Raw genomic sequence first — 26,322 nt, forward strand, 5'->3', positions numbered from 1 at the left:
ATTGATGTAAAAACCGCCTCCACGGTTTTCACCCACTTCTTGCTTGCTATACATTTTTGTCACTTCACAGCAGTGTGGAAGTACTGGAGCCCAATTTTTCATGACTTCTGACTCGACCATTGGTGACTGACTCGCCTTTTTGTGACTTGTATTTTCACTTGAACTGAGTATGCTACTAGGATAAGCAGAATATTAGCAGAACTGTGTGCGCAGAGCAGCAAGGCTTCTGTTCTCTAGCAGTGGGAAGGACGCGCCACAGCCTACATCAGCTGGTGAGCTGCTGCGATGCAAGCAATGAGTGTGGGCAGACAGGCAAGGCAGGCTCTGTGTCCCCGTAACCACCAGACTACTATTTAGCTTTGCCTGGTTAAGAAACACCAACTGCTTTATGAAATTGAAAACCATAGTATTGAGTTTAAGAGTAAAACAGTCTAGCTATTTCTCTCTCCCCTTGAGCATAGAAAAGTAGGCTCTTTGAATTTGTCGTCTCACTCTACCCTTCTAATTTCCCCCCTGCAACCTATAGCTAGGTTCTGACTTGTCTTAAGATTTCAATCAGCATTAAAAAAACCTACACAAATATCAGTGGGCGATTTACAAAAAAGTAGCTGAGAGCCTGTTACAATTATTGCAAGTAATAGTCTGGTCAATCTGACAGGAGCAATAGCCAATTCCATCTAGAGAACATTCATCCATTACTAACTTGACATAACTATTGAACATTACATTCAAATAAAATGTGTGAGCCTGTGTATGAATTACTTATTTGTTTCATAGTCTATTGCATATTGCAGCCATTTATCACCATTGGGCAACAGGAGGTAAATCTTGCGTTACCTCAATGCTCACATTAAAATCTTCCCACCATCCCGCCACTAGTTGTTGCTGGGAAGTTTTTTTCTACTACATCTGAGCTAAATCAGTAGAGGCGCGAATCTCAAGCAACAGACGAGCATCGAGCCATCAGTACGAGTGTGCAAACAGCAGTAACCAACTACCAAACCCCGAATCATTAATTTTGCTTTCCAAAGTTTTTCAGCAGATGGTGCAAAGAGTGTGGCGCAATGTCAAATGTGTAACAGAAAAATAGAGAAGATCGGAACCACTTCGAACTTCAAAACTCAGACCCAGTGATTCAGACTTGAGCACTTAGACCAGGACTCAAACACTGAGACTCAGACTTCAGCCATAGGGACTCTCGTGACTCGGACTTAGCCGTAGGGACTAGTAACGCAACTATTGGTGATTCGTACTTAGCCATAGGGACTTGTGACTCGACTATTGGTGATTCGTACTTAGCCGTAGGGACTGGTGACTCGGCTATTGGTGATTCGTACTTAGCCGTAGGGACTAGTGACTCGACTATTGGTGATTCGGACTTAGCCGTAGGGACTGGTGACTCGGCTATTGGTGATTCGTACTTAGCCGTAGGGACTGGTGACTTAACTATTGGTGATTTGGACTTAGCCGTAGGGACTAGTGACTCGGCTATTGGTGATTTGGACTTAGCCGTAGGGACTGGTGACTCGACTATTGGTGATTTGGACTTAGCCGTAGGGACTAGTGACTCAACTACAACACTGCTTCATAGACTCTTATTCAGAATGAGAATCAGTGCATTTAACTGTTCAGTCAAAAAATATTCTACTCCTTCTCTCTGTGTGTCCAGATCCAGTGCCAGATCATGCCCCATGCCATTGTGTTCCTGCCCAGCTCGGACGGCATGGAGATGCTGCTGTGCTACGAGGACGAGGGCGTCTATGTAAACACCTACGGACGCATCATCAAAGATGTGGTGCTTCAGTGGGGCGAGATGCCCACCTCCGTTGGTATGGCACATGTGTACAAACACATACACACTACACTTCCTCTTAAAGTTGCTGTGTTCTGAGTTATCTCCCTCTCTTTCTCGCTGTTCAGCCCATATCTGCTCTAACCAGATCATGGGCTGGGGAGAAAAGGCCATAGAGATCCGTGCTGTAGAGACGGGCCACTTGGACGGAGTCTTCATGCACAAGAGAGCCCAGAGGCTCAAGTTCCTCTGTGAGAGGAATGACAAGGTGGGTCACACACTCACACAAACAGGTACGCACACACATGGATTCAGAAATGTACCCAATCTATATGTGTGTGGTTGTAATCTTCTGTTTTGCATCTCAGGTGTTCTTTGCTTCGGTGCGCTCCGGGGGCAGCAGCCAGGTCTACTTCATGACCCTGAACAGGAACTGCATCATGAACTGGTGAAACAACATTGTCCCATACAACTATGTCCCGTAGTCAGTCAGTGTATGGAAACCACCAGGCCAAGCGAAAGACACTCAACCCCCCCCCCACCCACCCATACGAGGACACACCACACAGTCAGACTCAACACAAACACATCACACACATACAGCTCACACAAGCCTACTGTAAATCCATTCCAGCCTAAAGTCTTCATGACAAAGCCTCTCACCTGCCACCTACTGACTCCCCTAAACGGATTGAGCTCCCTCTGAAATGGTAGCTAACTATGAGACATCACCACAGGATTCTCATGTAATATCATCTCTACTCTACTGTGTATATATACCTGTCCTGTATTATTGTACCTCAGTCACTTGGTGGACCTGTGTTTAGTCGTAACTACTGTAGTTAGTTCCTTCTTACGTTAAAAACATTCCTTACTGGTGAAATACATTTGGAAGAAGGCAAGATTGTACCAATATAAGTCAAGATTGAATTGTAAATAGCCAGTATCTAACATGTTCACATGGAAGAGAACATGGGTAGATTGAAGTCACTGGCAGACCTGTATATTACACCTCCATTTGGGGCGTTACCATGGACCTGATATATACTGTACTGGCACACCCTAGAGGTTTGAAGTATTGTTGCAACACTTCACCATAGAAGCTCACTCACTATGCTAAGCTTCTGATTCCCTATGGCATCATTATTCAACTCATTGTTTAAAAATAAGAAGTGTCGTTTGATTAAAACTTGATTTAATGTTTGTTATTTTGATGTTTTTTGGGATGAAGGTTTAAAAAACCTCCTAGGAAGATGGACTATCTATGATGTGAACATACTATTGTTCTATTCCTTCGTAAATCCTGAGAAGTTAAAGAGAACACACTGCTGTGCTCTAGCTATACACCTTCTATTCCTTTATTATACCCTTGCTACATCTCGGGGATGGGACTTCCTCACCGTTTAGGAGGCTTTCTAACTGGCTTTAAATATTTCTACCTTTGTTTCTTGTCAATATCGCTAATATCGCTACAAAGATTTGATATCTGTACGGTTTCTGTATTTGGTATTAGCCTAACTGGTATTCTTACTTTTATCTCTACTGTTATATTGCCGTTATATTGCAATATATATGCTGTTCTAGTGCAGTTCTTGTTCGGAGAAGGGAGTTCAGTTAATTTGTTGTGTGTAAAATATACCAGTGGAAGGGAGTGAGGTGACTTGTTAAGATGTGGGGGTCGAGGGGTGATGAAGTATGAAGGCTTTGAAGTCACAGTAATAAAGAGGACATTGAGGATTTGGAAGAGAGAGAGTTGTAGTTGTAAGAATATTATAATGGAAGTCAGGTTTTCTTCATCTTGCGGATGTTATCCAGTTGAATATAGTTCCCTTTTCTCTTACTAGATCTACTCTGTCCGCAACCTACGTTTTTAATGTATTTTATGTTCATTGGTATGGATTTGGGTATGTGTTTTTGTATGCAAAGGTGTGTGTGTGTGTGTGTGTGTGTGTGTGTGTGAGCGTTTGTAGGGATGGGGCTGCAGTGGATAATACTGAACTAGTATTGTGGTTTCAAGCAATAGCTGTGTGGTTCTTGAGCCAGTATTGAACTTCACTGAGTGATGCTTTAGCAGTCCCAGTTTTGTGGCATCTTTGGCTCTGCAATACTGTACTAGAGGACTCAAACTCATTAGGGACTTTTATGTATCATACTAAACTGGTAGTAAGACAAAAATAAGGCAACAAGTTGTTGAATCTATTGGTATTGTTGTTTTCCCTACTAAAATTCACAATACTTCTCTGAACATACTATGAATCTACTTTGATTCTTTAAGAGATCAGGGGAAATGCTTAAGCTGTGGGTATTTTATGTACTTTACTCTAAATGGATTCTATATATTATAAATATATTTAGTATAGAAGCAAATATTATTAACACCTACTCATTCAAGGGTTTTTCTTTATTTTTACTATTTTTTACATTGTAGAATAGTAGTGAAGACAAACTATTAAATAATACATATGGAATCATGTAGTAACCAAAATCGTGTTTTAAAAAATCCAAATATATTTGTAGCCACCCTTTGCATTGATGACAGCTTTGCGCACCCTTGTCCAGCTTTACCTAAAATGTTTTTCCAACAGTCTTGAAGGAGTTCCCACATATGCTGAGCACTTGTTGGCTGCATTTCCTTCACTCTGTGGTCCAACTCATCCCAAACCATCTCGAATGGGTGGAGGTTGGATGCTGCAGAATGCTGTGGTAGCCATGATGGTTAAGTGTGCCTTGAATTCTAAATAAATCACAGACCGTGTCACCAGCAAAGCACCATCACACCACCACCTCCATGCTTCACGGTGGGAACCACACATGGGGTGATCATCTGTTCACCTACTCTGCGTCTCACAGCGACACAGCGGTTGGAACCAAAGAATCTCAAATTTGGACTCATCGGACCAAAGGACAGATTTCCACCGGTCTAATGTCCATTGCTCATGTTTCTTGGCCCACGCAAGTTTCTTCTTCTTATTGGTGTCCTTTAGTAGTGGTTTCTTTGCAGCAATTCGAACATGAACACCTGATTTCACGCAGTCTTCTCTGAATAGTTGATGTGTTTGTTACTTGAACTCTGTAAAGCATTCATTTGGGCTGCAATTTCTGATGTGCAGTCAACTCTAATGAACTCATCTTCTGCAGCAGAGGTAACTCTGGGTCTTCCTTTCCTGTGGCGGTCCTCATGAGAGCCAGTTTCATCATACCGCTTGATGGTTTTTGCGACTGCACTTGAAGAAACTTTGAGAGTTCTTGAATTTTTCCAAATTGACTGACCTTCATATCTTAAAGTAATGATGGACTGTCATTTCTCTTTGCTTATTTGAGCTGTTCTTGCCATAATATGGACTTGGTATTTTACCAAATAGGGCTATCTTCTGTACACCAACCCTACCTTGTCACGACACAACTGATTGGCTCAATTGCATTAAGGAAAGAAATTACACAAATGAACTTTTAAAAAGGCACACCTTTTAATTTAAATGCATCCAGGTGAAGCTGGTTGAGAGAATGCCAAGTATGCAACACTGTCATCATGGCAAAGGGTGGCTACTTTCAAGAAGCTTACATCTAAAATATATTTTAATTACACACTTTTTTTGGTTACTAAACTCAGCAAAAAAAGAAACGTCCTCTCACTGTCAACTGCATTTATTTTCAGCAAACTTAACATGTGTAAATATTTGTATGAACATAACGAGATTCAACAACTGAGACATAAACTGAACAAGTTCCACAGACGTGACGAATAAAGGGGGGGGGACAAAATCAAAAGTAACAGTCAGTATCTAGTGTGGCCACCAGCTGCATTAAGTACTGCAGTGCATGTCCTCCTCATGGACTGCACCAGATTTGCCAGTTCTTGCTATGAGATGTTACCCCACCGGGAACCTGCAAGTTCCGGAACATTTCTGGGGGGAATGGCCCTCGCCCTCACCCGCCGATCCAACAGGTCCCAGACGTGCTCAATGGGATTGAGATCCGGGCTCTTCGCTGGCTATGGCAGAACACTGACATTCATGTCTTGCAGGAATTCACGCACAGAAATAGCAGTATGGCTGGTGGCATTGTCATGCTGGAGGGTCATGTCAGGATGAGCCTGCAGGAAGGATACCACATGAAGGAAGAAGATGTCTTCCCTGTAATGCACAGCGTTGAGATTGCCTACAATGACAACGAGCTCGGTCCGATGATGCTTTGACACACCGCCCCAGACCATGATGGACCCTCCACCTCCAAATCTATCCTGCTCCAGAGTGCAAGCCTCAGTGTAATGCTCATTCCTTTGACAATAAACGCGAATTCGACCTTCACCCCTGGTGAGACATAACCGTGACTCGTTTGTGAAGAGCACTTTTTGCCAGTCTTGTCTGGTCCAGCGACTGTGGGTTTTTGCCCATAGGCGACTTTGTTTCTGGTGAGGACCTGCCTTACAACAAGCCGACAAGCCCTCAGTCCAGCCTCTCTCAGCCTATTGCGGACAGTCTGAGCACTCTGTAACTGATGCCATCCTGTACCTGTACCTGTGATGCCATCCTGTACCTGTCCCACAGGTGTGATGTTCGGTTGTGCCGATTCTGTGCAGGTGTTGTTACACGTGGTCTGGCACTGTGAGGACGATCAGCTGTCCGTCCTGTCTCCCTGTAGCGCTGTCTTCGGCATCACACAGTATGGACATTGCAATTTATTGCCCTGGCCACATCTGCAGTCCTCATGCATCCTTGCAGCATGCCTAAGGCACGTTCACGTGGATGAGCAGGGACCCTGGCCATCTTTCTTATTTTTTTTTTTAATCAGTAGAAAGGCCTCTTTAGTGTCCTGAGTTTTCATAACTGTGACCTTAAGCTGTTAGTGTCTTAACGACAGTTCCACAGGTGCCTGTTCATTAATTGTTTATGGTTCATTGAACAAGCATGGTAAACAGTGTTTAAACACTACAATGAAGATCTGTGAAGTTATTTAGATTTTTATGAATTATCTTTGAAAGACAGGGTCCTGAAAAGAGGACTTTAATTTTTTTGCTGAGTTTATATGATTCCATATGTGTTATTTCATCGTTATGTCTTCACTATTATTCTACAATGTAGAAAATAGTAAAAATAAAAACCCTTGAATGAGTAGGTGTGTCCAAACTTTTGACTGGTACTGTATATTAAAATGGAGAGTACGGAACAGAATCGATTGTAAAGGGATGAAAGCACTTCGTACAGTTAAAATGTCTATATTTTACTCTGAGCATGCTTGCATGCACATATATGAGCAATTCCTCCCGTATCACAATTCAGTATCAATTCTTAGATTAGTTTCCCCCTAGCCTACTTTATTGAATATCATCTGTGTGACATTGTGACTGATATCTCACGTTTTTACACACTCCACAAGTAGCTCAGTCATGTAAATGGCCCTCCTATCTTAGTAAGCCAAACTGCCATGTTTACAGTTTAAGCAGTGCCTTGGAGTAGGGAAGAGACTGGGTGATGAGGGTTAAAGGGGGGTAGTGAATATGACCCTCCACTCGCTCTTATAACTGAACTCCAGGAAGAAGAGGTTATACTGAAGGACAGTTTACAATAATAAATAGTTGCCTCCTTTGTTACTGGTGTCCTGTGCCAATGAAGTGCACTTACATAGAAACCAGAACATCCCTATATGACTCAACTACTTTTACATTTGTAACATTGTCAACGACTATAGATTTGATTCTGTAATAATCTCAATGTTTGCCTACTGCTTTTTAAATGTAAAAGACTCTCAGCAGTTACAGTGACTGTAGATCTGTTGCCATCATGTGGAAGAGTTAGTGTAGAGGAAATATTACACATGTAGTCTGTAGGCATTTTCTATAGAATTTTAATCAACATTTCAGTTAAGTATTAAATGCATACAATATCCTTGTATGGCCCATTCATGTAACTACAATATTGGCACAGGACAAATGTGCAGTTCATGGCAGCAAACCTACCCAATTCGGAATTTTGAAAATGATTATATGCCTATAAAGATACATTTTGTCAGAGGTAGATGTGATAGTCCTCTAGACAGTGGGAGGGGGGGCCAATATACCATATTAAAAGCCATAGGAGTATTCCACATTTGTTGAGAATAATTTGATAGTATTTTGTATGTTCAAATGAAATTTAAGCCAGTGACCTGGGATGTGATGTTCGATGCAGGTTTTTCTTGAGTGATCAGATATGTGGACTGGGTGAGATGCAGTGGGAAATTAACTAACTTAATATATTCTGAAAGGACTATTTTATTAAAGCATATGTAAATTATATTGAGAGATTTAACTAAATGAATGTACATTATAAAACAGATTTGTATAACATACTTTACGGTCTGGTATATGAATTAATCTAAGCACAAGGTATTCTAATTTACGGCACAGAGAGCAAAGCTATAAATGTGGGTGTCTACATAAGTGTTTGGACTGTCTTTGTGGGTGTGACGCATGAGCGTGATGGTGGGGCTGTATGTATTTCCAGTGGAAGTGCAGATTCCTCTTGATACTGCCTAACTAGTAGTCATACTGTTGGTTGAGAGGAAGGGAGGGACCAGTCTGATATTGAGGACATGTATTGTCATTGTGAGATTGGGGAATAGTCAACTGAGACAGAAAGGTTGGTGAATGGAGAGGGTCAACAGTTGTCATTAACTTTTTATTGTCCAATCTAAATTCATTATCAGTTAAGTGTAGTGTTACGACGAAGTTCTAACAGTAAAACGGCTTGTTTAATGTTTCAGCCCCACAGAACATTGGTATATCACAAAGGCTGTCCTTGCCATATCAAATGTTGTGACGTTTCTCCTTCATAAGCAATATGAGCATTCAGAACAGTTGAAGTTCAATTCTCTGCTGTCTGTCTGTGAGACTTGTGGGAGGGTGTTTGTCGTGGCCTTTAGCAGACTGAATCTAAGCTGGACTGTTTGTCCTTGTCTCGTTAGTGAAGGAGATACCCGTATGTTGTTTAATAAAAAAATGTGGGGTCTTAATCACAAGAAAATATACCTTCTAATCCACAGTCTGCATAATACTCATACATCACTTTAACAGTTATGATGCTTGTCTAGTTTTGCATTCATTCCTTTAATCCAGTTATTGCCTTTTGATGAACTATAAGGTGGATCATAAGGCTGTGTTTACATAGGCAGCTCAATTCAGCTCTTTTGTCAATTTCCCTTCGCTAAGTCCCGCCCCAGAATTTTGGGCAAGCAATCGGAGCCATGGATAGCAACTGTCGTCGAGGCCTAGCCAGTGTTGCCAATTTAGTGACTTTGTCGCTATGTGTAGCGATTTATTTTTGTATGAAAAATGCAGCCTGAAAGGGTCCCTTCAGTGACTTATTGTGAAGAGGCTAGCGACAAATTCAGTTACTTTTAATTTCAGGCTGCGTTTGGTGTTTTGCCACCGAGTTTCCGAGCTAATTTCCCGAGTAAATTCTGAGTTGGAGAATACAGGCAGAGAAGCACAATGGGAGGGCCCGTGTGCCGTGGGTTAAAACTACATTGGGGGCCGCAGCTAGGCAAATTTGTGCTGTGACGTCGAAGCGGCACATTAATGCCAGTGAGGGGAGTGGAGGAAAAACGTAGTTTCCTGAAATGCAGAGCCTGTTGGGGCATTAATCTGAAATTATACGTTTGTTAGATCAACTGGTGGGCTAGCCAAGGTTAGCTCTGTCGCACTAGGCCGTTTTAAACTGCAATGTTCTTAGCCTTGGGCTAAAATCTTCCTTAGCCCTGGGCTAAGGAGCGGTGTGAACGCATCTATTGACAACCTAACGTAATATAACTTGTTCTCTCAATGTAAGTGAGCGAGCGAAATTATCCATGCTATTAATACAACTCCCATCTGCTGTTGACATCAGGATATGATTTGAGAGCACTAACAAGTTAACTCCAAAAGTGGTTAGTAGCTTTGACTGCATGCTGACAGTGAATTCAGAGAGCCATTCAGTGGCTAACCACACTAGCTACAAACCAGTGGAAGCTGCTGAGGGGAAGACTGCTCATAATAATGGCTGGAACGGATTTTTTTTTTTACCAGGTTCCCGTAAAGCAATTATAATGACAGTCCACCACAACATACCCAAGAGATTCCTGATTAGCCAGGGGTAGTCTGTTTTAATTTAATTGTTGTGTATTAAAACAGTTTGACATCATTGCGAGGGGATTTCACCAGTGGTTGACAAGGGAATTGGGCTTCCAGGGAAAATGTTGTCAGAGGTTGTAACACTAACCAAGGGGGGCAGAGCTTAACGTAGGGAATTTATTTATATATCTGACACCCATCTGATATTTTCCCCAATGTGTAAACAACAAAAACACATTTGAATCTGATCTTTTGATTCCGATTTATACCACATCCACAAGTGGATCTCTATCATGATATAATTCTGATGTTCCGTATGTGACCTGTTTGGATGATTAGATTTTTTTTTTTTTTGCACATTTACCTGCCATTACCATGACAACCACAGCTACATTTAAAGGAACAGTGACAGAAATAATCATTGCATCTGTGTGTTACATCAGTGGAAAAAGGCTATACAGACACTCCTGACCTGCAAAACAATATTTAATTTAAACATTTGTTAAAATTAGGTAAGGGTCAGTTAGATTTTGGCTTCTACGCTGTTTGTTGTTTTAGGCTAGGTTTCTGTATAGCACTTTGACATCTTTTGATGTAAAAAGGGCTTTATAAATACATTTGATTGATTACAGGTCAGGAATATCCTTATAGCCTCTCCCACATCTGTGTGAATGCAAAAATCTGATATGTGCACATGTAAAACAGTGTGGACAGTCAGAAGAAAAAATGCAGAATTGTGTTCTTAGGGTGGCTGTGTAAACACAGCTCAATGAAGGATAATACACTGTTCTCATTTGGGTGGGTTTTCTGCTTCTGTGTAGTAAGTGTTTTAGGCATACTGTCTCTGAGCCTCTGCCTGTTGCTATGGAGGCAATGACCTGCTTCACCCAATGTAGTCACACTTTAATCAAGACACTATTCACAGATATTATATAGTCAGACTGTACAAAATATTGGATCTCCTTGTAGAATAACATTTAAAGTATGAATGGAGTTGTGATTTTTAAGATGCTTGTTGTTGGAAATAGGACCGGTGAAGGTCGGAAAGCTGATATCTTTGGACGGGTCTATAATCTCTTATCCTTTTTCAGTTAAGAAATTAAATGTCTTTACAATGTTTAGTGTTTCTGTTTTTGAGGGGTTAACTCCAGATTGTATTTCATAGACTGATGAACTTTCAAGATTATGTTGAATGGACTCATGAGTCTGTAAAAGTCTTAATTCAGAGTTGTTTGAAAAATAAAACTACATTGATCTAATCTTAAAATTGTTTGTATTACTGTGCCTTTATTCATAGTTCATGTTTTACACCTAATGAAAGAATGGGCTAAGCATGTGCTGTATAATTGACCTCCAGTCTTCTATAAGGAGTTCCTACCATCATGCAGGCCTTCACTCCAACCAACACATTTACCAGGCTTGGGTCCCCCAAACTCTGTCCTGGGGCCCTGTTTTTTTTTCTTCCCCCTATCACTACTCAGCTAATTCAAATAATCTAAACTTGATGTGTTGGTGATTTGAATCAGCTGTGTAGTGCTCAGGCACAAAACTAAACGTGCAACCAGGGGTGGGCCCCAGGACAGAGTTTGGGAAACTGTGCTAATCAACCATATCCCTGAAGTGAACATGTTCACTCCCCCTTGTGGAATTAGGGAATAGAACTGGTGTAAAGAAAATGGTGAACTCCCTTGGTCTTGCATGCACCAATCCAATCCCTTTAAAATCCATCTGTGGGAGTGAACGCTCCTGGAAGAAGGGTAGAGAATCGTATACAAGCCATGATTTTCATGAAATACATCTGACTATTCTAAAAAAATGACCTGACACTATATTATGAATCAGTTTGTTTAGAAACTGGAACAGAAATCTGGGCGTCAGGTAGGTTTCATAAAGGGTCAAATTGGTTCATCAAAGCATTTCAAATTCACTGTTTGTTTTGTGCTAAACATGATCCCCATATCTCCCTTAAACACGCAATGCTAAAAAAGAAAGTACACACAACTGGCCGAAACTGGCAAGAGGCTACGTGTATTTATTAATAGTATGTACAATGTATACCATCATAAAGTTGACATAATATATTGACAAAGTCAAAGTATGAATATTGCCCCTGCTTATTTGAGAGTTGTCTCTTGATAATCCATTTCTCACTCTTCTTATGAATCTCTCATTTTATTGATTTCATTTAGTTTAATTTCATTATTCTCTATTAATTATCCTTAAAGTGTATCTGAGGCACACAGGGAAAACATGAATAAAATAAGCGTAAAAAAAAAAAAATTAATACAACAAAAACATCAAAACCAAAACTATCATATTTACTTATGTGGGTGTACATATCTATAAAAACAGTAACTACATGATAGCATTTTGTTTGAGCCAGGAGAAACTTTAAGAATTGATGGTTTATCTTGATTTTCCTTTAACAGTGTCACTGGAAAGTCGGCTCTATCTCCCTGTCTGTAGTCTCTCTCGAGTGTTAATGGATTCACTTATTCTCTTGCTTTTCCAGCACATCAGTCTATTCCCACTACTGTCACTTTTTTCACCCTGTCACAGAGACACACATCTACTGTAGCACAGAAAATCCATTTTAGGGGTATTTGGGACTGAGTAAACAAACGAAAAACAGAATTGTCCAATAACTACCTCTCCCCCATTTAGCTCAAGGGATAGAGTTTCTCTCAGAAATAAACATGTACTGTATATGTGTGTGTGTGTGTGTGTGTGTGCATGTATGTGTGTGTTTTAGTTTAGCAGATGAGGATTTTATTGAATTTTGTCACATCTTTTATGGTGGCTCCAATGACATATGGTACTCGAGTGTGTGCTGTGTACATATCAGTTGTGGGTAGTGTTGGCATTTGTTTGTAATTCTGGTGGACTCTTCCTGCATACAATGGGATTGGTAACATGTCAAATTGCAAGTGGCATGTGTGTCTGTGTAAACTCATACCTAATTGCCGTTATATATATATTATGTACAATGTTTCAATGTGTATGTGTACATCTTTACGTACAGTGTGAATACAGTGTGCAAACTATGTGTACCAAAATGTGAGATGTGAATACTTTGTATGATCAATAATGTGTGTGTATGTGTGTGCGCGCGCATGGCTCAGGTAACTTGTCAGTTCCAGATCTTGAGGAAGCTGTCCCAGGACCCAGTGGCCACAGCCATGCCATCATCAGTCACGCCTAGACAGCTCACACGATTGTCATGGCCAGCTAACACTCCTGACACAGAGAGGGAAAAACAAATGTCATCAGGTTTCATAGTTAGCCATCTTATCAATACCCCTTAACACAGGGATCCCTTAGTGGAGAGTTGAATTAAACTTTACTGAGATCAGCTTGTGAATTGAAGTCTTAACATTTCAATAAAATCAGAAGATATTCCATTGTCTTTTCTGATATCAGTCATTGGTCTGATGAATAGTCAGAAACAACAATGGCTGCCACCTAAATGACAGCCACTCCCTAATACTCCACTGACCTGCTCGATCTCCCTTCATGGCGTCCCAGATGTTGCAGTTGAAGTCGTCGTAGCCGGCCAGTAGCAGCCGTCCGGATCTGGAGAAGGCCACGGAGGTGATGCCACAGATGATGTTGTCGTGAGAGTACAGGCTGAGTTCCTGGTCGGCGCGCAGGTCAAACAGCCTGCAGGTGGCGTCGTCAGAGCCGGTGGCAAAGGCGCTGCCGTTGGGAAAGAACTGGGGAGGAAAGAGAGAGGGAGGGACAGACATGGTAGATCAGCTAGCCATGCACCTAGCATTAGGTAGATTAAACATTAGCATTAGCTAGTGCAACTAACATGAAGGACTTTGGGAACAGTGACATGTCTATGGTATCCTGGCTTAATGCCATGACATGAACCAGAAAGCAGGTCACCAGTGGCCCCCAGCTTTTCAGCACACTCACACAGACTGCGTTGATGTCAGACTCATGGCCCGTGAACGTCTGTCGGCACATGCTGTCCCTGATGTCCCACAGCTTAATGGAGGCGTCACAGGCTCCGGACACAAAGGTGCGGAAGTCTGGGGACAGAGACAGGCTCATGACGTCACCGCTGTGGCCCGAAAACACTGTGGTCTGCTGGCTGGTCTCGATGTCCCACAGCGCACTGGGGGAGAGAACAGAACAGGGATCCACTGGATTTAACAGCTGTTATTAGACCATTTTAAGTGTAAGTTTGGGTTAGCTCATAGCTAGTACCAGTATAGACCAGGGATGGGCAACTGGCCCTTTTGTAGGAAAATATATTCAGTACCAGTAAAACGTTTGGACACACCTGCTCATTCAAGGGTTTCTTTATTTTTACATTGTAGAATAATAATTGAAGATGTCAAATCTATGGAATAACACATATGGAATCATGTAGTAACCAAAAAAGTGTTAAACATATCAAAATATATTTATATGATGTCTTCACTATTATTCTACAATGTAGAAAATAGTACAAATAAAGAAAAAACCCAGGAATGAGTAGGTGTGTCCAAACTTTTGACTGGTACTGTATATCTTTTTTGGAACTCAGGTCGGGGTCTCAACTTACTGTTGAGAGTTAGAATAATAGAATACACAAGGTGCAATTGGGACATGTGGTTGTGGCCATGCGCAATTAGCCCATGTCAGCAAAAAAACATTTTGCTGGCCGCTAGACTAATTTACCAATCTAAACTTGTAGTAAGAATGATTGAATTACCGACCGTGGTGGGACTAATTGATCATCAGTTATCATATAAAAACTGCAAACACCTTCCTCTACCCTATGGAAAAATGTGTAGGAATTGCAAGAAATTAACTTTTTTTTTTACATTTTAAAGTAGCTTCGCTTTCACGAGGGGGACGCTAAAATGTGGGAGGTATAGTATATTTATATTTGCATTCTCCATCAGCCTTGGTAACTAATCCATCAGGACTCACCAGGTAGTGTCTCCTGAGCTTGTGATGATTTGATTGTCATCGATGAAACGGCAACAGGACAGGTAACCTGTAGCACAAATAAAAACATCTATTAGAACACTGACTGCAGCATATCAATGCATGTTACTCCTACAGAGACTTAACTACAACAATACTCATGCTACAGAATGTGACTCATTTGAAGCCACAGGTGAGCTAGCACTGTAACGCAGCTAAGGGACATTCTAGCGGATGTCTCAGGTCATTATAATTGTGTTGCTCTGTGACTAATTAGCCATGTGAATTAAAGTCATCCTTGTTTGGAACCTGGGGCTCACCGAGGGACAGGTAGGAATACACAACTGAACTGCATACACAACCATATGTAGTGCCACAGGGGAAGTTAAGAGTCAGGGAGGTTCAAATACAATCACATAACCTAGCTAAGACACTTCTATGATTTCTCAAAGGAAAATGAACACAAAATCCCTCAAGCTTTTTGTCACATAGGTATTTGTGTGTAGTAGTGCTTCTTCACCTGTGTGTCCAGGTAATTCCCTGCTGACCCTGACGTTGCCCTCACGGGTCTTCAAGCAGTAGATGGAGCAAATGTTGTCCAGACCTCCACAGGCCACGTAGTTACCAGAGGGGGCATATGCACAGGTCATCACCCAGGAGGAGCGCAGGGGGATAGCATGCATCTGGAGGGGGGGGGGGGGGGATAAGAGTTGGTCACTGTGTGTCACAGAATAAAGGCATGGCCATGGAGAAGGAGAGTAGCATCACAACTGCGGCCAGGCATGAGTCCTGCTCCAGGTCCAAATCCAGACACAGCAGAAGTAGCACAATAATAGTCCATTGTGCTTCCCCTATACTGAATTGTGGGGGTCTTTTCTGGGTGCCGTTGCATAATGTAATTTACAATGTTTGAATGTCAAAGTGACTCTGGGTGGTTATGATGTAAGCAGATTATGAGATGAGTCAAACACACATTCCTAGTAAAGGAAGGTCTTTAGTGTGCTCCCATTTAACTTCCAATTCCTGAAGGCAGACAGTGAGTCAACCTAGTCAGGCCTCTCGGGGAGATTGTTGTTGTTATTATTGTTATTTGGGTGCAGCTCTCACCTTGTTAGTGGTGTAGCTGTCCCAGATTATCAGTTTTCCATCTTGAGAGGCGCTGACCAGGAGTCTGTGGAGACAAAGAGGTAGAACCATTGTATTATACCTACTCAAAACAAGCACAGCTTGTACCACCATGAGTGAGAGTGTGAAGAGAGAGGGATAAGCCCCCTAAGGGGTTGGCATAACGTTACACCCACCTAGAGTCTGTGCCCCAGTGCATGGCATAGATCTTAGCCAGATGGCCACGAAGAGTGCGCCTCGTCCGCATCTGAATCCTCCCCACTGGATCCAGACCTGCTGTTATCTGGTTGACACACAAACACACAGAAAAGTATTGTGAAGACAAGTTCATCACAGGGTTAATGTGGCAATGTAATGTACTGTAAGCTATATTGTATGTCGGTTAAGGCATTGATAAACACTTTTATTGACCGTGTTCTTAAATGGCTTCCAGACACAAGACACATCTATACCAATCATACTGTCTTTTATGTGGCTATGTGTTTATAATCATGTTGTCTTTTATGTGGGCATGTGTGCTACTTACCTGTGTTAGGGTTGAGTCCCCACATGCTTTCCTGGCATCCTAAGAGACAGAGAAACAGAGAGTGGTTAGACAAGCATTAGCATTCTCCCTCAATCTTACCCAGGTCAACCCCCCCACCTCTCCATATGGTTCATTAGGCCAACTCCCTTTTCCACCATCCCCCTTCTCTCCTAAACCCAATGGTTTTACTGCTTTAATTGAGATCATAAAGCGTCAGAGTAGGACTGCTGATCTAGGTTCAGGTCCTTCTGTCCATATCCTGTAATCTCATTCTTTATGATCTACAGTAAAAGGTAAAACTGATCCTAGATCAGCACTCCAAGGCTCTGGGACTTTGTAAATGTGGGCCCAGATCAGTGACATTCTGGCTGCGTTTACACAGGCACACCAATTCTGATCTTTTGCCCAAGTATTGGCAAAAGAGCTGAACTGATTGATCAAAAGACCAATCAGCAAAAAAAAGATCACAATTGGGCTGTGTTCCGCTGCTCAGACGTTGCTAACGCATGCCTGATCTTACTTCGTCTAGATAGGTATTTTATGTGTCAGCTAACGACATCATATGTATAGTAATCTAGTGCCCGACTACAGTGCACATTGATAAGACACGCAACCATTGGTTGATGCATGCAACGTGTGAGCAGGAGAACGCGGCCATACTCTTATCTGGTTCCTAAGTTGTTCCGCCTCCTGACGCAGCTGCTCCAGCTCGCTCATTTTGGATCCCTGGCCTCGACGATATCCTCTGTCACTCAAACAGTCACCTGGCGGGAACAAAGGATGGGAAATAGGATGAAAGGTGAAACTTAAAACATTCATGCAGATTGCCAGGAGAGTGATAGAGTTCAAAGTTAGGATTCCGTCGAAGAGAAGAAACGTCAAAATAGAATGATGGACAGTGCCTGCGTCAGAACAAACCAATCATCTGCTTGTAATGTAATGACATAGCATGCGTATCAGGTTGAATGATTTGATTGCAGTGTTATCATGGTGAGTAATTGCATCAAACTACATCAGAGGTCTTGTGGTCCTCTGCTGGTCTCAACCTGATCAATGGGTGTGATCTCATCATAATCCTTTTGGCATGTTTCACCCGGAGGCTAGTTGTTTTACACCATCACAAACATGGCTGCGGAGCGGCAGCTAGATTGAGTAAATTGGGTATATAAATGGTAAAATAATACTTAATTCAGTATTTTAAGTGCATGGTTTACCAACACAGCACATGTAAAATATGGAAAGCTTGTAATCTGTATGTTTATGTTTGTACAGCCCTGTCTGGTTTATCAGTGGAGAATAATCTCTAATCTGGTATAATCTGAGAAAGCGCTTCATCATTAAATGGGCTCTCTGATATCCACAAACAATGTAATGCACGGAAACAAGATTTGGATTACTGCAGGCAGCATTTGTTATTTATTACAGACACATTGAACAACCATTGGTTGATGCATGCAACGTGTGTTAAAGCAGTTTTGAATCTCTATTTAGCATAGCTGTCATTCAAAGAATTTGGCAGTGGAATTTTTCCATAACTACCATGTTATTGCCTGTTTCTTACTATATTTTACAACGACTTGTTAATGATTCAACATTTCCAACGATTATGGTCAATTTTGGTGGACACAAAAATGTCAATTTGTTCAATCTGCCATATCAAAACTAATGTTTTTCTCTTTAACAGCCTCACGTACTAGTGATCTGTTGTTCACACATTACATTTACAAAATGAAGGCATACTGTGCTCTGAAAATATTTTACAGCAGGATCTGGATCACCTAGTGAAATATCCTCCTGAAAATGTCTGATACTAGCATTATAACAAACTACATTTCCAAATTACTCCATTTTTCACCCATTAGACAAGTGTTTCCCAAACTCGGTCCTGGGGACCCCAAGGGGTGTAAGTTTTGCTTGTTGCCCTAGCACTACACAGCGCTACAGGACTGAGTTTGGGAAACACTGCACTAGACCAGCAGTTGAAGTCGGAAGTTTACATACACCTTAACCAAATAAATTTAAACTCAGTTCTTCACAATTCCTGAAATGTAATACTAGTAAACATTCCCTGTCTTAGGCCAGTTAGAATCTCCACTTTATTTTAAGAATGTGAAATGTCAGAATATTTCAGCTTTTATTATTTATTTCATCACATTCCCAGTGGGTCAGAAGTTTACATACACTCAATTAGTATTTGGTAGCATTGCCTTTAAATTGTTGAACTTGGGTCAAACGTTTCAGGTAGCCTTCCACAAGCTTCCCACAATAAGTTGGGTGAATTTTGCCCCATTCCTCCTGACAGAGCTGGTGTTTACTGAGTCAGGTTTGTCGGCTTCCTTGCTCGCACATGCTTTTTCAGTTCAGGTTTGTCGGCCTCCTTGCTCGCACATGCTTTTTCAGTTCTCCCCACAAATTTTCTATGGGATTGAGGTCAGGGATTTGTGATGGCCACTCCAATATCTTGACTTTGTTGTCCTTAAGCCATTTTGTCATAACTTTAGAAGTATGCTTGGGGTCATTGCCCATTTGGAAGACCCATTTGTGACCAAGCTTTAACTTCCTGACTGATGTCTTGAGATGTTGCTTCAATATATCCACTTCATTTTCCACCCTCATGATGCCATCTATTTTCTGAAGTGCACCAGTCACTCCTGCAGCAAAGCACCCCCACAACATGATGCTGCCACCTGTGCTTCACGGTTGGGATGGTGTTCTTCGGCATGCAAGCCTCCCCCTTTTTCCTCCAAACATAACAATGGTCATTATGGCCAAAAAGTTATATTTTTTGTTTCATAAGACCAGAGGACATTTCTCTAAAAAGTACAATCAGCAAGGAAGAACCAGTGGCTTCTTCCTTGCTGAGTGGCCTTTCAGGTTGTGTCGATATAGGACTCGTTTTACTGTGGAAAAAAAGATACTTTTGTACCTGATTCCAGCATCTTCACAAGGTCCTTTGCAGTTGTTGTGGGATTGATTTGCACTTTTCGCACCAAAGTACGTTCATTTCTAGGAGACAGAACGCGTCTCCTTCCTGAGCGGTATGAGGGCTGCGTGGTCCCATGGTGTTTATACTTGCATACTATTGTTTATACAGATGAACGTGGTACCTTCAGGCGTTTGGAAATTGCTCCCAAGGATGAACCAGACTTGTGAAGGTCTACCATTTTTTTCTGAGGCCTTGGCTGATTTATTTTTATTTTCCCATGATGTCAAGCAAAGTGGCAAAGAGTTTGAAGGTAGGCCTTGAAATACATCCACAGGTACACCTTCAATTGACTCAAATGATGTCAAGTAGCCTATCAGAAGCTTCTAAAGCCATGACATAATTTTATGGAATTTTCCAAGCTGTTTAAAGGCACAGTCAACTTAGTGTATGTAAACTTCTGACCCACTGGAATTGTGATAGTGAATTATAAGTGAAATAATCTGTCTGTAAACAATTGTTGGAAAAAGTACTTGTGTCATGCACAAAGTAGATGTCCTACCCGACTAGCCAAACTATAGTTGGTTAACAAGATATTTGTTGAGTGGTTGAAAAACAAGTTTTAATGACTCCAACCTAAGTGTATGTAACCTTCCGACTTCAACTGTATATTGTTACCATCACATTGTTACCATTACTGTCATATGTATATACTGTGTTCTAGTCAAGGCTCATCCTATATAACTACTGCTGTACACATATTTTCTATTCATATACGGTCCATACTCTCTACAGTACACACCATTATATACATATACAGTACCGGTCAAATGTTTGAGGTCTCATTCAAGGGCTTTTCTTTATATTTTCTACATTGTAGAATAATAGTGAAGACAAAAAAAACCTATGAAATAACACATATAGAATCATGTAGTAACCAAAACTGTTAAACAAATCAAATTATATTTTTTATTTTAGATCCTTCAAAGTAGCCACCCTATGCCTTGACATCTTTGTACACGCATACTCTCAACCAGCTTCCTAAGGAATGCTTTTCCAGCTGTCTTGAAGGAGTTGCCACAAATGCTGAGCACTTGTTGGCTGCTTTTCCTTCACTCTGCAGTCCAATTCATCCCAAACCATCTCAATTGGGTCGGGTGATTGTGGAGGCCAGGTCATCTGATTCACCACTCCATCACTCTCCCTCTTGGTCAAATAGACCTTACACAGCCTGGAGGTGTGTTGCGTCATTGTCCTGTTGAAAACAAATGATAGTGGAACTAAGCGCAAACCAGATGGGATGGCATATCGCTGTAGAATGCTGAGGTAGCCATGCTGGTTAAGTGTGCCTTGAATTCTAAATAAATCACACAGTGTCACCAGCAAAGCACCCCCACACCTCCTCCTCCATGCTTCACGGTGGGAACCACACGTGGAGATCATCCATTCACCTACTCTGCATTTCACAAAGACACAGGGGTTGGAACCAAATATCTCACATTAGGATTCATCAGACCAAAGGACAGATTTCCACCAGTCTAATGTCCATTACTCATGTTTCTAGGCCCAAGCAAGTCTCTTCTTCTTCTTATTGGTATCATTTAGTAGTGGTTTCTTTGCAGCAATTGGACCATGAAGGCCTGATTCACGCCGTATCCTTTGAATAGTTGATGTTGCGATGTGTCTGTTACTTGAACTCTGAAGCATTTATTTGGGCTGCAATTTCAGATGTGCAGTTAACTCTAATTAACTTTTCCCTCTGCAGCAGAGTCCGAGTCAGGGTCTTTTGGCTACTACATGATTCCATGTATGTTATTTCATAGTTTTGATGTCTTCATTATTATTATACAATGTAGAAAATAGTAAAAAAATAAAGAAAAACTCTTGAATGAGTAGCTGTCCAGAATTTTGACTGGTACTGTATATATACACTATATATACAAAAGTATGTGTTGTATGTGTTGACCCCCTTCAAAATTAGCCACACCCGTTACTGACAGGTGTATACAATAAAGCATACAGCCATGCAATCTCCATAGACAAACATTGGCAGTACAATGGCCTTGCTGAAGAGCTCAGTGACTTTACTGAAAAGCTCAACGTGGCACCATCATAGCATGCCACCTTTCCAACAAATCAGTTCTGCACATTTCTACCCTCCTGGAGCTGCCCCGGTCAACTACAAGTGCTGTTATTCTGAGGTGGAAATGTCTAGGAGCAACAATGGCTCAGCCGCAAAGTGGTAGGCCACACAAGCTCACAGTACAGGACCGTCAAGTGCTGAAGCGTGTAAAAATCGTCTGTCCTCGGTTGCAACACTCACTACCAAGTTCCAAACTGCCTCTGGAAACAACATCAGCACAAGAGTTGTTAGCAGGGAGCTTCATGAAATGGGTTTCCATGGCCGAGTAGCCGCACACAAGCCTAAGATCACCATGCGCAATGTCAAGCATTGGCTGGAGCGGTGTGAAGCTCGTCGCCATTGAACTCTGGAGCAGTGGAAATGCGTTCCCTGGAGTGATGAATCACGCTTCACCTTCTGAATGCATAGTGACAACTGTAAAGTTTGGTGGAGGAGAAAAGGGAAAGGATGTATTCAACTGAAATGTGTTTTCCACATTTGACCCAACCCCTCTGAATTTGAGAGGTGCTGGGGGCTGCCTTAAATCGTCATCCATGTCTTTGGCGCCCGGGGATAATGGTCTGGGGCTGTTATTATGGTTTGGGCTAGGCACCTTAGTTCCAGTGAAGGGAAATCTTAACACTACAGCATACAATGACATTCTAGACGATTCTGTGCTTTCTTTGCAACAGTTTCATGTTTCAGCATGACAATGCCCCTGTGCACAAAGCGGAGTCCGTACAGAAATGGTTTGTTGAGATCAGTGTAAAAGAACTTGACTGGGTTGCACAGAACACTGACCTCAACCCCATCGAACGTCTTTGGGATGAATTGAAACACTGACTAATCGCCCAACATCAATAGAATTATAAATTGGACCCAGGGGTAATAAGTAATCCTCCCATCTACATCCAACCCCACAAGAGAGAGAGAGAGAGAGAGAGAGAGAGAGAGAGCGAGAGAGAGGTTTCACATTCAAATTCTATCCCAAATTGGGCACAAGTATTTACATGAGTTGGTGGGCCTATTCAAATCCGTTAGACACCAATGAAATACCTCTAACCATTCTACTCCGTTTTGCACATTAGATTTGCATCGCTGTCAATACTATACCACTGTCGGTGGCAGTGCACCGGTACTTGGAAAACACAGATATTAAAAAAGAACATGCATTCACAGACTGTAGACTGCATGTATCAGGTAGTATCACAGGTAGACCGCAGACTGCATGTATCAGGTAGTATCCTAGGTAGACTGTAGACTGCATGTATCAGGTAGTGTTCACAGGTAGACTGTAGACTGCATGTATCAGGTAGTATCACAGGAAGACTGCATGTATCAGGTAGTAACACAGGTAGACTGTAGACTGCATGTATCAGGTAGTATCACAGGTAGACTGTAGACTGCATGTATCAGGTAGTATCACAGGTAGACTGTAGACTGCATGTATCAGGTATTGTTCACAGGTAGACTGTAGACTGCATGTATCAGGTAGTATCACAGGTAGTGTTCACAGGTAGACTGTAGACTGCATGTATCAGGTATTGTTCACAGGTAGACTGTAGACTGCATGTATCAGGTATTGTTCACAGGTAGACTGTAGACTGCATGTATCAGGTATTGTTCACAGGTAGACTGTAGACTGCATGTATCAGGTATTGTTCACAGGTAGACTGTAGACTGCATGTATCAGGTATTGTTCACAGGTAGACTGTAGACTGCATGTATCAGGTAGTGTCACAGGTAGTGTTCACATTTTTCATATATTCCTCTAATCCCAGTGCCTCATAGTTAGTTAGCATTACCTAACACTCACATCACATGTTCCATGTTATTAAAGGCTTCCAACTTCACATGCACAAACAACCAGAAACATCCACACCATCGCCATCTACTAGGCTAGGGAGACGAGCAATTAGCTGGGTCATTGTTCCCTGGGGGAACCTCCAACCAGATGGATCACACAGCACTAATGGAAGGCGACAGGAGGAAATGAGTGGGTCACAGTCTCCTGGCACAGCTGCTCATTTAGCCAATAAAGCTCTAAGGGGGGTGGTGGTGGTGCATCATCACCAGACACCAGGGTGGGAGAGGAGAGGAGTGGGCATCATGAAATGTGATGAGACGCAATCGCCCATTGACATCATCAAATGCCCCATTTTTGGTTTCCTCCTTTCCACATGCTTTCTTGGACTTTGTTATCACAATGCAATTCACCTCACCAGGTAGTAACCAAACCAATCCCATAATGTCTGGACACAAAATCCTGTTCCTAACCCTTCCGCAAGAACATCACTGTATGAAAGGACTTCTGGTAGAATTGAAATGTTTGTCCACTGTTAAAAATCATTTAGAAAGCTGTATCAAAGGCCACAAATCACAGAGTAAACTGGATGAAATGTTCCTTATTGAGAACTGGTTGTGGACCTCTACTCAGGTGTGTGTGTGTGTGGGGGGGGAAGGGGGGGTGCAGGGGTGCACAGGTTGTTCTTGATGCTGTGGACTGAAGGCATCATTTACATAAATTAGTGTTGTAAGCCTATTGCAGATGTACAACAATTGTAAAATACACAGAAGACAAGAACTTAAAGTGCCCCATCTAGGCCAGGATGTGTTCCACACAGTGAATTCTCTATGAATGGAATGCTATATTTTAACGCTCACTTTAATCTGTATATGTAATAATTGTTAAAATGGTGCTGCTATCGCCAATCTTATTCCAATCCACATGTGCGCAGGGCCCTGGACGCCCATCACAAAGAGACAGATTGTTACAGAAGGCCAGATGATGGAACACTGCTGAATAGTGATGATATATATTGTACCGAACAACCCACGTGTCCAGTGCTTAGAATATGTGGGCTAAAATGTAACCATAATATCTCTTTAAGCCTTTTCTCTAAAACAAGAGATAACCAATGATAATTGACCTAAACTATGGGTCAAAGACATGCTTCTGCTTTGGAAGAATTATGCAAAATGACAATGTGGCCACACCCCTTATGTTCATGCACAGTAAATGATAGGCCTACTGGTCTATTCGGTTGATATTTCACAGAGAAGCAAGACTGGTAAACTCATTTTAAGCATAATATATTAGCGTCATTGGATTGACGTTCGGTATAATTTCTAGAAATCTAAACAAATTCCTTGCATTGAATGTGAAATCCATTTTAAGGTCAGATAGCAGCACAGACAATGTTATACAGCCCTCCCTGATCAACAAATAGGTTGCCTACATCGGCCTTGCGGCGCAACTCAGACGGCTACTCCCTCACTGCAAGCAACAGTAGCCTAGGCTACCTACAAATGTATAGAGCTACTTGACATAGGTAGCAGTAACTTGATGAATTTAAGGCCATAATTCGATTATTATAGCAGTGAGCCATGGGCATTCACGGTTAATTGTACTGACACCCTGGCAACCCTGTCATTTTTCGTAGCCGCTAAATATGCAAACGCTTAAGGGGTTTTCTATTAATATAGGTTATCGTAATAATGTACAGCAAGTTATGCTATACGCAGATATAAAACAATTTGTACAGTGGGGATGTTTGTCCATATGTATATATTTACCAAAAAATACAGATGAAAAACTATTTCATCGAAATGATGAGCATAGTCATGAATAGGCCCATCATCATCCAGCCATCTTACATCCAAGACAATTCTGACAGCATTTTATAATGGATGGCTGGCTACCTGTTAGTTAATGCTTCCGATGAGGTTGCTGGTCTTTCTCGAAAAAAATATCTGGATGCAATGTTTCAAAAAGGCTGGGGGTGTTTATTGGCCCCTTTTTTCTTTAGAAAACAAGATAGGGTCAAAAATATGTAGATATTTTCAATATCCTCTCTGCTCCTTGTCTTCTAAATTCTTGCTCAGAGTATCTCCAATGTAGGCTGTACAAATAAATATTAAAGATCGAAGTACAGAGACACCATATCTCCGTTTGATTGGACCTCTTGAAAAGATGAGATCTGCTGTTGTGTTCCCGTTTCCTCTTCAGAATGGTTTGCCTTTCTACGCCCGAGACCTTCATAAACTCGAAAACATCTTTGTTGGAGCGAGTTGAACACAATTGCAGTCTGTCCACGCATCAAAGAAAATGCACTGAACCTTATGAAATTAATAAATGGGTTTTCTATGCTCCGCTTTTCTCTTGATTGTATTTTTCTTGATCCTCGCTTCCTTCCTCCCTTGCTAGTTCGCGGATCTCTTCCTCCTCCCTCTCTCCTCTCACTCCCTCGCTTCGTAATGACCGCCGCCTCCTCGTCAAAAATGAATTATTAAATAAATTGCAAAACACAGGCTTAAGCTCTTGAGAGAAAAATATAAATACAATTTAAAAAAGGCTATCTTGCCGGAGGTACAGGAAACCCACCCATCGGTACACAAATAAATAAATAAAATAATAGCATGCAATAATGTATATTCACATGAGGTGTTATTTTATTTTTATCTCTAAATTGCAGAATTCTAATACATCTAACACAATAACGTAGTTTCAGATGAAATCTGCGCTTGCTAACGTTAGATCTCATAAACACGATTCAACCACACCCATTTCGGGCTGTACCATTTTAGAACCCCCCTCTGGTGTCTACTGGATACGGGTGGGATGACTGTCAGAAGGTCCTCGGCCTACTGAAGATTTAGATCATCACAGGGTCGCATTTGTCTACTCTATGATAACCCTTTCGCGTCTTAGTTATTGACTAATCAGACTATCCCTCACTGCAGTGTGCGATTATAGCGTTAACTACTTCCACTAGCCTATAGGAAAATGACTGCCCACCCACCAAGAACCAAATAACTGTTGAAG

At 41.6% G+C, this 26,322-nt stretch overlaps 2 protein-coding genes across 8 annotated transcripts in view; one reads left to right on the forward strand and one right to left on the reverse strand.

Annotated features, from left to right (window-relative positions):
- LOC135550620 (misshapen-like kinase 1) overlaps positions 1-11,145 on the forward strand; it is a 56,691-nt gene extending 45,546 nt beyond the window's left edge. For all 7 annotated transcript variants that reach the window (XM_064981600.1, XM_064981601.1, XM_064981603.1 and 4 more), the window contains 3 exons: positions 1,670-1,829; positions 1,921-2,060; positions 2,161-11,145. In XM_064981600.1, the coding sequence (XP_064837672.1) occupies positions 1,670-1,829; positions 1,921-2,060; positions 2,161-2,244 (384 nt within the window). In that variant the 3' untranslated portion in view covers positions 2,245-11,145. The remainder of the gene's footprint in view (positions 1-1,669; positions 1,830-1,920; positions 2,061-2,160) is intronic.
- A 745-nt stretch (positions 11,146-11,890) lies between these two features.
- Positions 11,891-26,042, reverse strand: LOC135550621 (guanine nucleotide-binding protein G(I)/G(S)/G(T) subunit beta-2). Its single transcript, XM_064981608.1, has 10 exons — positions 25,200-26,042; positions 17,113-17,216; positions 16,453-16,491; positions 16,103-16,209; positions 15,909-15,972; positions 15,322-15,484; positions 14,805-14,871; positions 13,800-14,001; positions 13,375-13,591; positions 11,891-13,115 (listed from the first exon to the last, which is right to left on the reverse strand). The coding sequence occupies exons 2-10, from the start codon at positions 17,167-17,169 to the stop codon at positions 13,009-13,011; spliced, it is 1,023 nt and encodes a 340-aa protein (XP_064837680.1). The 5' UTR covers positions 17,170-17,216; positions 25,200-26,042; the 3' UTR covers positions 11,891-13,008.
- Positions 26,043-26,322: the final 280 nt, after the last annotated feature.

The sequence above is a fragment of the Oncorhynchus masou genome, chromosome 12 (genome assembly GCF_036934945.1).
Source record: "Oncorhynchus masou masou isolate Uvic2021 chromosome 12, UVic_Omas_1.1, whole genome shotgun sequence".
NCBI lineage: Eukaryota > Metazoa > Chordata > Actinopteri > Salmoniformes > Salmonidae > Oncorhynchus > Oncorhynchus masou.

Coding starts and splice junctions, on each gene's coding strand:
- LOC135550621 (XM_064981608.1), bottom strand. CDS start 17,169: ATGAGCGAGCTGGAGCAGCTGCGTCAGGAGGCGGAACAACTTAGGAAC. Junction 14,002..14,804: donor AGCTCAGGAGACACTACCTG/GTGAGTCCTGAT, acceptor TCTCTCCCCCAG/TGCGCTGTGGGACATCGAGA. Junction 13,592..13,799: donor CTGACATCAACGCAGTCTGT/GTGAGTGTGCTG, acceptor TTTCCTCCCCAG/TTCTTTCCCAACGGCAGCGC.